The sequence below is a fragment of the Sesamum indicum genome, linkage group LG5, assembly GCF_026168435.1.
Source record: "Sesamum indicum cultivar Baizhima isolate 11 linkage group LG5, ASM2616843v1, whole genome shotgun sequence".
NCBI lineage: Eukaryota > Viridiplantae > Streptophyta > Magnoliopsida > Lamiales > Pedaliaceae > Sesamum > Sesamum indicum.
Genome location: NC_142661.1, coordinates 16,717,486 through 16,730,102, shown reverse-complemented (window position 1 = coordinate 16,730,102; position 12,617 = coordinate 16,717,486). Strand labels below are relative to the sequence as shown.

The window sequence follows — 12,617 nt, the reverse complement described above, 5'->3', positions numbered from 1 at the left end:
ACGCTGTTTTTGTTTGCGGTGGGGGTTGCCTTTTTCTTGAGTTTCATCGCGTTTCTTGAGAGTGCTCTCTCCCTCTCTCTCTCTCTCTCTCTCTCTCTCTTTGTTATGGCCGCCTGAACCGTCTTCGTTTCTTTTCCCAAAGTCCAAAAACGTATAACTCTCTGCTCCATGATTTGTCGTTAAGATTAAAGGTGGGTTCTTGGACTATACAATCATATATGTTCATACTTCTTTTGCTGTGATTGTTTTTGTTCGTTTTGTTATATGTGTTCTGATTCTTGCTTTACTTCATCTGTTTCTTAATTAGTTTGAATTTTATGGAAGTTTTTGTTTTGTGTAACGTACAGTGAAGGTGGTGGGGTGAGCTGAAATCGCGTTGAATCAGCTGTTTATTTGTTAATTCACTAGCCTGAGTTAAAAAAGTTTTTGGGTTTTCGTGAAAATCAGTGAATTGCTTTGGAAAGTTGTGATCTTTTGAGTTCCAATTTACTTAAGAAGATAAGATCAGGTGAATGATTGTAAGTGACATAAGTGTTTGCTGTCATGCTCTTCTCTTAGGTTATGGTTTAGAGGCAGATGGATGCAAGTCTGGTTCTTTTTCTCTTACCATATACTTGTTGCTATTTTTTTTCCCCGATTGGAGGAGTCCTAAGTAGTCCTCTGATTGTCTTGGTTATTATGGGGAGGAAAAACTTAATGATTCTAACTTTTATTTCCTTCTCAAATTTTCTCTTGTTTTGTTCATTTGGCAACGCGGACAATTTGCATTTGACAAAAACAATCTCTTTATTCGGTTTATCCCGACCTTTTATTTTCTGAATTCATTTGATGGAAATGAGACTTTGTTCTTGTGCTCATACCTGCATGTGTTTGTAGGAGAGTGGAGGTTTAGAAAATGGAGAAAGATGAAGACTCAGGCAGCCCTGGCTGGAGTGCATCATTCTTCATGCAAACAACTGAAGATGTTGCCCGAGCTGTTGCAGCAGCAGCGGCTGCTGTTCACTCACCACGACCTTCTGTGGTATATTCATCTAGAGCTGAAAGTAGCAGCCAGCTTCAAAGACTTCAACATCATGTCTCTAGGATACTAAAGGGCCTATCCAGTTCTCCTGAAGTAAAAAGTGGACCTTACAACCCAGAAATACTAACTAGTCAGAAACGGCAGTGGGCTAGCTTTCAATTGCAGTCCCTGGTACGCTTTCTTCTCATAAGTTCACTATTTCACTCTTTAACTGTTAGTTGGCAAAGTTTTTAGTTGTTGGTTATTAGTATTTCAAGCGGGATAAACAGGCATGCAGATAATGAAGAAATTGCCATCTGATTTACTTTGGAAATCTAGAACTTATTCACCCTCCCTTTGAAATGATGAACACATAATAGGATCAAGTATTAAAGTTCACTCTCTTAAGTTAATTTCTCTAATTAGTAAAACTCCAATTTACTCAGTAACTGCTAAGTAATTACCCCCTCCCCTTTTGTTTTGGATATGCCTGTAGTCTGGATGTTTACAATTTTCTTTTATGTTGATGCTATCATTATCATACAAATGGAGAAGTTTGTTCTGTGTGGTTTTTCGCGTATCGTTATGTTACTAAAGTCTGCAGGATCACAGAGTTTGGAAGGAACCATCTAAGCTTTTTGAAAGCATGGTAGTTGTGGGACTTCCTCCCAATTCTGATATTCAAGCACTTCAAAATCTATATTCTGCTAAAAGGTTAGAGGGTTCAGGGAAATTTCGAAGTTCACTTGGTGGTCAGCATCAGCCTCTTGTAGAACCTACTCTTGAGCCTCAGGTGCTTATTTGCGTTCTTTTTGCTGCCATAATTTCTTTATCAAGATTTGTTACTTTTGTGATAATTATAGAAATGACAAACAATCTTCTCTTCTGGCTTTCAGGTCTTGTTTGTTTACCCTCCTGAAAAACAGCTGCCACTCAAATACAAGGATCTCCTTTCATTTTGCTTTCCTGCAGGAGTAGAGGTGGGATGAAGTGCTGTGATTTGTCCAGCTCTTAGAACCAGTTTTACTCTGTTTAAGTTAAAATTCTGTTTTCTTTTTCCTCCTCCTGAGTGGTCACAATGGTTTATATTTCTGTTCAGCTAATGCAGATTTTGATTGCAATTCAAATCTATTTAACATAGTTTGGAAGGTTGAACTAACTCGAAGCCTATTAGGTTTTGAAAATTGTAGCAACTCTGCATTTTTAAAAAATATCTGATCTCTTGTTCATTTTCTTGGTATAGTTGATTTTATAGGACTTTACAAGCTGATTATAACAGGCTTCCCTTTTTCCTTTTATGTCCAATCTATGACACTTTCTGGAATTTCTCTACGAGAAACACAACATAATTTGTTCGATGTTCTTGTGATAGTTGTTACTTCATTAACTTAAACCAGTCTGTTTCTTGGTCAACAACCTATTGCCTCCTAGTTGAATCAGTGAGTTGAGTCTGTAAATCTGTAGAGTTTGTCTGTGCTTGATGCATGATGTATTAAAGTTCTTGGCAGAGTTTCTTGCACTATTGGATAGCTTGCATGTTTCTTTCAATGCTTGGAAGGAGAGGGCTGATGTTCAGTCTATAGCTAAAAGAACAGGAAATACAGATATTGTTTGTTCTCTAACTGACTTCTGAACATGCATAATCATATCTAGTAGGTGTGTGGGTCTGTTATTTTGTGGTGAGCTTCTAATTGATTCCTGATAGCAGGTTAATGCTGTAGAGAGAACTCCATCAATGAGTGAGTTAAACGAAATACTCCTGGGACAGGTATTTGAACGGACTTATTTTTCCTTTGAGTTCTTCTATCAAAATCCATGTCATGGTTCTTTCAGTAAAAATTGAAAGTTCCCAAGCTAAAATAGGGCTTTGAATTAAAATGTCTGTATAATTATTGTTCACTTCATCGCTGTGTTTCCTAAGAGTATGGCTGATTTCTGGGAGAAGTACATCTGCAGATTGTCTGGGAAGTCCGGCCAACCTGTTACTCTCTTCCCTACGTTCTTTTTATTTTCATACTCTGTTTATCTTCTTCTCATCTCCAATGAGTAGTGGTGCATCTCTGTTCGGAACCATGTATTAGTAGGTTCAACCCCTATCTGACTCCCTTCTTAAAATATATCACCAAGGTTCTCTTTCAGTTGTGAACTTTGAGAAAGTAAACCTCCATCGCGCATGTCATTGCTAGCTGATCATGCAGAATTCTAGCACAGCAGTGCCCATTACGAATCTTTGCCTTCATTTTGTGGAGTGTTTTATAAATACATTTGGTGCTATTTACAGGAACATCTCAAAAAGAGCGATCTGTCCTTTGTCTTCCGGCTGCAGGTATGCTGAAAACTTATTGCTCCCATAAGGATATTAACATGTTCCCTGTTTCCGTTGTAATAATTGGATGGAAATAATGGGTAAAAAGAGTACTTTTAGTTTCTTCGGGTGATTGCTTTTTGAGTTTTTCATTGTTTTTTAAACATTCTTGAATTAGAATCTATTTTTGTGGGAAAAATGAAATTTCTCTTTTTCATTAAGGGAGATAATGTTATCCTCTGTTTGGGTAGGACCATAGATGACTATGGTCTTCTGAGTTGTCTTAGACTATTAGTTCGCTTAACTCTCTCTCTCTCTCTCTCTACCACACATGCACATGGAGTCTGACCTTTTGATTTCTTTTCATATGCAGGTAGCTGATGATTCAACTCTTTATGGTTGCTGTGTTTTGGCTGAAGAAATCATACAAAACCCATCAGGATTGATTTCCATGATTTCAGAAGGGCAACCTCGTTGCCCGAGTCTGAGCCGCCATATCTTAACTACACATCGTTGTTATTGCATTCTCTCACGGCTGCCATTTTTTGATCTGCATTTTGGCGTTTTGAATAGGTCTGAGAATACTTCTTTGTCTACACTGCTGCATGTGAAGCTTCCATATGGAATATTATGCCCATAATTCAGGAGCACTTTGTAGTATTATGAATGTATCCACACTGTGCTGTGTGTTTACTTGCATGTCTGCATTTAGACATTGTTCCTCGATTGCGAAAGTGTGCACATGCTATCATCCTTTACAAAATGAGGCATAAGGAAAGGGGGGCAGGTAAAGAAAGAAATAGCTACCTAAAGAAAGGTTTTGTAAAGATTACCCAGGTTTAACTTTGGTAGAATTATTACAAGATAATATGTCATTAAATTTCTTCCTGAATGTGTGAAAGCTATTTATAAATTTGGTTTTCTCACTGAATTCTTGTGATAGATGATCCCTTGTTTCTTGTCAGTTTGAATTTAGGTACTGTATTTGATTTCTGTTCCACATGAAACCTTCACGAGGAAAAAGTATTAGAACATGGACTAACTTCCTAATTATTTCTATTTTTCGCTACACACTCCAATCTTGACGATTTAACTAGTCTATGTTTAAACAACTTACTTTTTGGTGAAGGAATATATTTTCATTCTTCATTCTACATCATATTAAGATGCAGAGTATTTCACCATTCAAGAACTATATTAATGTATTTGATCGTTTACTACATCCCCAGAATTATTGTTGGTAAAACTATCCAAAAGCTGACACAGAACAATTGTTTTCTTGCCACTGCTCATTCTTGATGTGTTTATTTGATCTGCAGCATCTTCACTGAAGAGAGGTTAGAACGGTTGACGAAGCAGATAAGTTATTTGGATTTGGAGTCACCTATTGGTTATGATATGGTTGAAATGGTAGACGAGAAAGCTGGTTGTTTATCACAGGAGGATGGAGCACGCAACACGCAAAATGGAATAGTTGAAGCTTATCAATCAAGCACAAGTGGTTCTATCTCAGGAGGAGTGACGGATGATATGTCTCACATTGAACATAAAAATTTAAATGGGGATGGCTACTCCAAGAAGGAACCTAGTGATGGTGATGTCTCACTTGATCCTGAAACACCAAGGCTTTCTTCTTGTGGAGAACCTCCAGTAGATAACTCTGTCAATGACATTTTTACTGACAAACAATCAGCAGACAGGCGTTTACCAAGTGCTGTTTTACCTTTGCTGCGGTATCAGCAATGTGAAAGCTCTGAATCTTCCTCCAGGTAAATTATCTCTGTTCTTGGCTCTAGTGTTCCTAATTTCATCCCAGAAATGCTTACATTTAGAGGATATCATTCCATGTATCGCTGATATGTGTAAGTATATCATAGCAATTTATTGTTTTTGGAGAGAGGAAAGGTAGATGCTAAGGTAGATGCTCTTTTACTGTGCTTTATGGCTTAAGTAAATTTATGTGGGACCATTCCCCTTCAATCTTAGGTTTGTAGTGAATTACATAATTCATAGAGGGTAGCAGGTTATAAATTTGCCTGGTCCGCAGAACAACCTGACAGGTTTAGTGCTCTATATTGTCTGCCAATATGCATCAATACCCTACAGGTTTCGGTGAAATGTAGCTGTTTGGGTCCAGACTTAGTACTACGAAGCTGACAGAAACCTCCCAAAATTGTTGCATAGATAGCTCGATTTCTTGATTCCTGGTAGTTCTATATTCCACGATCGATACAGGTTAATGCTACAAAATGTGTTCACTGCTAATGCAGTTTCCAAGGTTCTCCAAGTGAAGATAGGCATTTCAGAAGTGACATAGATGAGGCAGAAACGGAAGAGGGATCATCATCTGGCCAAGATATCTTCAGCGAACACAGTGATATCCTTGAGTGGGCAAAGGTCGGAATTCTGTACTCAAGGTGTATTTTGGTCTCTGCCACAATGATTTGGCTACTGAAGTGGTCTATGTTTGGCCACCCACTTTGCAGGCAAGCAACCATGGATCTCTACAAATAATCTGTGAATATTACCAATTAAGTTGCCCAGCACGTGGCTCGACAATCAAGTTCCAGCCTTTGGATCACCTGCATCCTCTAGAATATCATAGACCTGATGAAACAGTTCTACACATTGCAGGATCAACAATTGATTTGAGGTCTTGCAACACAAGTTTGGAATTAGCAGAGGTATCCTGGTTTTGAATTATTATACATATTTAGTTTGACAAACACTTCTGCTTTCCTAGAAGGGCTCTAGCGTTTCACCCTTCGTCTGAATAACAAATTGTGGAGACAATTGTTAATGTATCAACCAACTGTTGCTGCTCATTTGACGTGTGTGCAAAATAAAATTATATGTTAAAGCATGTGTAAGTAAAAAATATAGTAGAAATAATTGTTTTCGAAGAAAATGAATTAACTACCGAAATTAGAGAAAATGTGAAATTGGTTTGAATGTGATTTGTGTAATGATTGACTTGAATGAATATGAATAAAATTCAACACTTATGCAACTCTTTTCATGGAATTATTTAATAACTTTGAAATAATTTTTATAAATGTAATGTCCTATGAAACTAACAACATATATTCAACAGTAATCAAATACAGTATCAAAAAGGAATGAACCAGTAGAATGAAAATAATGTGTTTCATGATAGTATATTCATAACTTTAAAATGCAAAATGCACCTTTTTTCTACATGCTAATCTTCCGACTTGGCCTTTGATAGAGACAAAGGTAAGAACTATTTTTGCTCATATAGCTGAAACAAAAATAAACAATTAAATATAATGCTAGGGTCTGAAGTTACAATCAGTTCTGTTATACTAATAATTAGGACAATTGCAGGAAGAAAATTTACAGTAATAGGTTTATGAAAAATTTGTGCATACAACATAAAGGTATTTGAGTAAATGTACTAAAGAGACCAAATTTTAACTTTAGGTTCTCTCCCTTTATAAAAGAATATAGATATTAAATGAGATTGTCCTGTATTTGTGGCTGAACTTGTTAAACTTTGGAGCAACTGTTGCGTTAGATTGTCAGTGTCATCCTTTCTGTTGAAGGTCTCAATTGTAATTATCAAGTACTGGTTCTCCTCGTAGGCCCACAGTGCACTCATGGTGGAGGAGGAGGCAGCAGCATTGTCAGTATGGGCTGTTTCTTGTTTATGTGGTTCCCTCCGACTAGATCATGTATGTTCATCACCTATTGGAGAAATGAATTCCTTCTATTTTGCCTATCTTCTAATAAATTCATATCAGCTTGCTTGAAGTCATGATATAAATTCAATGAACTATTGAATTGGAGATTTAGCACACACAGCTACATGTATATGGCAGGGGCTGTTCATATTTTCAGGCATATCCATTTACTGTCTAGTGTCACTGCCTTACATAGATTTAATGAATGCTTTCATACTCGTATGTCACTAGAGTTATTGATTGATTTGCCTTTTACAGGTGTTGACATTATTTGCTGGGGCTCTATTGGAGAAACAGATTGTGGTTGTTTGTTCAAATTTGGTATGCCTTGTAAATGGATCTGATTGTGAATTCTTATATGATTTCCATATCAATTCAATGCTAATTTGTTCTCTTTTCATCTAGTCTGAATGTTTCTCAGTATCCAGTAAATTTAATGTTTCTTAGAACTATGGTATTGTTGTTTGAATATTTTGATCTGTTTTTGACTTGTAATAGCTTCAGATCATCTTGTCACATAAATCTTACAGTTTTCTTATGATGTAAAGTTGGCCGTATTCAAATGTTTTGGCTGTTTCCAGGTTTTTTATAATCTTAGCATTGAAATTCTTATTATTCGCTTTTGCTTCTTTTTTTCCTTTCTTATTTTTCTTCGGGTTATTCGCACCCAATCCCCTTTGGAACTGCAGTTGTTTACAAACACCCCCTTGCATTCACATTTTGGACGGAAAATCCTGACTTCAACACAATATTTTGGCGAACTTTAAAATTTGTTCTTCCCCTAACAGACCTTATATATTACCGACCAAAATATATTTTATAATGTTTTGAAACTTGTTGGGGTATAATGTAATGTATATATCAAAATGAGATAAATGTAATAAACGATTGTACTAGAATTATAGCTTTTGAGGACGGAAGGATGGCTGTTGAAGATGGGAAAATTAGCCATTTTTGGTGTGTGTTTTTCCGTTTTCCTTTTCACATTGCCATTTTGGACATCTTTCTTCTCTGATTCTAGCTTGTCTTTTGTTATTTTCTTGTGCAGGGAATTTTGTCCGCCTTAGTTCTGTCTCTTATACCCCTAATTCGGCCTTTTCAGTGGCAAAGCTTGTTAATGCCCGTAATTTTCTATTCTCATCTGTAAATATTTTTAGCTGTTTCCTGGATTTTATTGCACAATTTCATTTAGTTGACAATAATGGCAGGTTTTGCCTAATGACATGCTGGACTTTCTTGATGCACCTGTCCCGTACATAGTAAGTGTTTACATTAGGGGCTAAATAGACCTTTTGAATGATTTTCAGTAGTTTAAATGCCATCACTTTTAAGTACTTCCATTTTGTGATTTTTTTGGGGCTATTACTTTGCACGTAAAATTCAAATGTTAAAAACAAATATATGCATTTTTACAACCACATTATGTTCGTTTATATGCTAAAAGATTTACGAATTGGCGTGTGTCACTGTTGTATTTTAATCATGTCGCTTTGTCAGTGTCATAGGAAATAAGTGGATGTTAGTGCACTTAAGTGTTTGCTTAAATGATATAAGCTTTTTGCATGTTTATGTTGAAGTTAGGACTTTCTTCAACGCTTCACCATAACAATTCTAATAGGTTGACTATCTGGAGGTTAGATGGACCTAGTTGTACAAATGATAAATTTTGTTTATTCTTGTGGGCAGTCTTCTGTGGTACATTACCATTTACTCAGTGCTCCTGGTTTCTTGTGATTTATCATTTATTTTTTATTTCGATCAGGTGGGGGTGAAGAACAAGACGAGCGAGGTGCAGTCAAAGTCACCAAATGTCATTTTAGTGGATGCAAACAAAAACCAGGTACCTCTATTTCTAAATTCTAAACTTTTTGCTTAAGAAATGATACAGTGTTCACATACAAGTTATAGTGATGCCCTATTGAAGTGTTTCTTGTAGATGATATTGGTCCTACATCTGGATGTAGTAACCAATCAAATTTGATTGTTTTTCCTGGATGAACAAAATTGGAGGGATCTACTGAAATTTCCCTTGTGGTAAAATGGGTGGGCAGTGTTCCTGGAAATAGTTCTATTACATCCTGAGGATGGCAAAAATTATTTCCAACTGATGGTGTGTCTTCATGGAATTAATATACCTAGGAGAAAATTTCATGTTAGATTCCAAGCTTTATTGTTTAATATGTGCTACTCTCTCTTTTGGCTTTGATACCTTTGGGTCAAATCCTAACCAGCAAGGCTGCTTTTTTGTTTTTCCTCTTTTTTAAATGACTGAAGAAAAAAGAATTGGTCTACAAGTATGTGGAGATGCTGCTCTTTGTAGTAATCTCTTCACAGTTCTAAGATTCCCTTTCCCTTCATCATTGTATATATTCTTAGTCCAAGACGGCTGGTTGAAACTGATAATTTTTCTTGTAATATGGTCAACAGGTGAAATCACCAACAATACCCCAGCTACCTCAGCAAAGAGAGCTTTACTCACGCCTTAGTTCTTACCACGCGAAGCTTGTGGGAGAAAGTTATTTGGGGAAGAAAAGGCCAGTTTATGAGTGCACTGATGTGCAGGTAGGTTGCTAAAATCGGCCGTCACTCCCTTTTGTTTTTAAGAATTTGACTTGAGATTAAGTTTGATCCTACTAATTAAGTAGGTACTACTTTTTTCAACACACGTGCAAAAAACACAAATCTTTTATGGTGCATCTTTCTAATTATAAAGTTTGATAACTTGTCGACAACTATTTGTTAACACCCATCACGCTATAAGTGTTAAAGATAATATAATTACTAATAAAACGATTTACTTTGTGGACAAAATGAAGAAGAGTATACAAGTAATTTTCTTTTTTCTATTTTCTTCCCCTCTTGCGAGTTGGGACTGGTGAATTGCTATTGGTACTGAGTTGGGATACAAGCTGAAAATGCCAAAGTTATAAATAGAGGGAGTTTATGGTAACCTACTCTAGGGATGTTAGTTTATTGTAGTCAAAATGCTCATTTGGCTACAATAAAAGAGACTGCACGAATTGAGTCACCAAACATAATTTACTATTGTATTAATCGCTTTGCACTTAGGGTGTTAGGGGGCAAGGCCTTGGATGCTTTTTAAGTGCGCGTTTTTGGCAAATCTAAAAAAGAGGCTTTTAATCTTCCAATTGTGATCTTTAGTTTGTGTTTTTGATTGAGATTCACTTATTGTCCTGCCAAATTCACTGCCAGCTGTAAAGATGAACTGTGGCAGAATAATTATATTCTTAACGCATACATGAGTTTGGGTTAATTTAACTTGCATTTAGGTATTCATTTAGCTCAGACACTCACTGAGAGGATGTCTATCATTAATGAGGGTAGAGAACTTTCTGTTACAAATCGCGAATACTTTTGTAATTACACCATCAAGAAACTCAGCAAGGATTTCTGTCCTGTTGAAAGGCACTAGAAATTGTCTGCATGCAGATCTTCACATCAAAGAAACTCTTCAACCTGAATTCTCATTTTTTGGTTTAAATCACAGTTATAAAGTCTTTCTTTGTTAGAGTAAAATACAAAAAAGCTATACCCCCAAAAGAGCTGATAATTAGATTCCGCCATTTAATTAAAAAGAGTACACTTCCTCCTTTTTACTGGCAGATGACAACGAATATAAATAAGCATTTTACTTTGTTTACTTCGAGTCAAATTGTTCGAAAGATTTCTTGTAGAGCTTGCTACTCTTGTTTCATGTGCATTGGTGATACTGCCTATCTGATTTGATTTTCGGCCTGTAAAATTTGTAGGCTGAAGCTGCCAAAGGGTTCTTAGGAGAGTTGCGGTCTTACTTGGATTCGCTATGTTCTAACCTTCGTTCTCATACAATTACTAACGTTCAATCAAATGATGACAAGGTTTGTTTCTTTCAAAATTACTGGTATTTTGATGACAAGATTTGGAACTCTTCAAAGCAAAAAGTGTGTTTTTGCTCAATCAAATATAGCGAAACAAAATGCTATCAGTATTTATGCACTTCAAGGTTCACTGTTCGTGTGACTGATTAGGGGTGCAAACAATTCTTTCTCTTCAGCTTATTGGGAGCTTGAGCCGAGATTTAAGACTTAACTAATTATATAAAAGTTTTGGTATTTCTTGTTAAATAATGAACCCCAAACAAGGGCTTTTAAAGATTGATTTTACTAATTTCCTGTCGTATATCTACTTGTCAATCTGGTATGGTGAATAACTCATCTGGCTAATTTGTGAAGAACTGGACAAAGTCGTGCTGAGATAAATTTGCATCATCTTTCACTCTGTAGTTAGTGAAAGTTAGTTCTGTTGCCATTCTTACCATATCACTAAATTCTTCCTCTCATATCGTCTGTTCATGAAAAAGGAAATTGCAGCTTAATTCAGTATACTAGCGGCACTCATCATGATCACACTTCACTCTTTCTACTTTATCACCAAATTAAGTGCCAACAGTATATCCATTGATCTTCAGGTATCGTTGCTATTAAAGGAGAGTTTCATCGAGTCTTTTCCCAGTCGTGGTCGACCTTTTATGAAGGTGTGCCCTCTGTATAATTCTTCTTGCTGCTTTTTTAAGTTGAGGCTTTTTCCTTAAAAATACTCGCCTAAAGTTCACGTTTATTTTGGTTTATTATTTGAGTAAGAGGGTGTTTGGGTGACCCCATAAGCTCTTTGAAATATCCTATAGTCTCTGGTAAAATATTTTAAAGGAGGAGCTTAAAGATTTAAAAATAAGATATTAGGAACTTATAAGTTCCTTTTTCTAACTTATTTTAAAATTTTAACGAATTCCTTCATTTTCTTAATCATATTAATTACGAAATTTTCATTAATAACATCTTATGAGTTATATAATCTTATTTTATCCAAACATTTTAAGTGCTTATTAAAATGAGATGTGATTAGCACTAATAACATCTCATAAGATGTATGAGCTTATAAAATATTTTAAATCGGCTTACCCAAACGTTCTCTTAGTTTTTGAGTGTCGAAAGACTCAATAGTATCATGCTAACATTCCCAACTTTCCTGTTTATGTGTCGGAACTACAGCTTTTCGTGGACACACAGCTCTTCTCTGTACATACAGACTTCCTGCTATCTTTCTTCCAGAAGGAATAACGGTAGCAGCCGAAACGGACATCAACTCTCAGGAATGCGACCCCTGCAGCGTACACTCCAACAGCTTCAGTTGAAAGAATACACACACAGAAGGTGATATCTCCGACTCACTCTTCCACGGTCGGTGCACCATTTAGAGTTGAGGAAGCTAATAACATACAGCATTTTATATGTAACCTCATGATATAGAAATCGACACAAAGGGATGACAAACCTAATGTTGTGCAAGAGTCGTGGAAGTATATATATCATCGTTGTTAGTGAAATTTCCAAGCTGTATTCCAACCATTTGCACTTTGTGTCCTCGATGAAACAATCCAGTGGATTGGGCTCAGGATCGTCTACCAGAGGTCTTGAGTTCAAATATGGGTATGTACATCACGTGGGTGTGATGGGTGCGTGTATTGAAAAACAAAAAGAATGGATAATTAAACTCTTTTTTCCTGAGTTTTGGTGTAATTATATATAAATTTTATGTGGTTTGAAAAATT

The 12,617-nt window shown here is 36.1% G+C and overlaps 1 protein-coding gene across 2 annotated transcripts; it reads left to right on the top strand.

Moving 5' to 3' along the window:
- On the top strand, positions 1–12,573 carry LOC105161915 (uncharacterized). 2 transcript variants are annotated; one of them, XM_011079771.3, is made up of 19 exons: positions 1–191; positions 877–1,192; positions 1,605–1,793; positions 1,897–1,980; positions 2,709–2,768; positions 3,282–3,326; positions 3,679–3,878; positions 4,625–5,074; positions 5,576–5,702; positions 5,792–5,989; positions 6,911–7,000; positions 7,268–7,330; positions 8,058–8,132; positions 8,218–8,268; positions 8,772–8,849; positions 9,437–9,571; positions 10,780–10,887; positions 11,478–11,543; positions 12,058–12,573. In XM_011079771.3, exons 2-19 carry the CDS (start codon positions 896–898, stop codon positions 12,124–12,126), a joined length of 2,385 nt encoding a protein of 794 aa, XP_011078073.2. In that variant the 5' UTR covers positions 1–191; positions 877–895; the 3' UTR covers positions 12,127–12,573. The 2 variants fall into 2 exon arrangements, with proteins under 2 accessions (XP_011078073.2, XP_088736653.1); XM_088880527.1 differs by lacking the exon at positions 1–191 and having other exon boundaries at positions 1,051–1,192; positions 1,598–1,793.
- Positions 12,574–12,617: the final 44 nt, after the last annotated feature.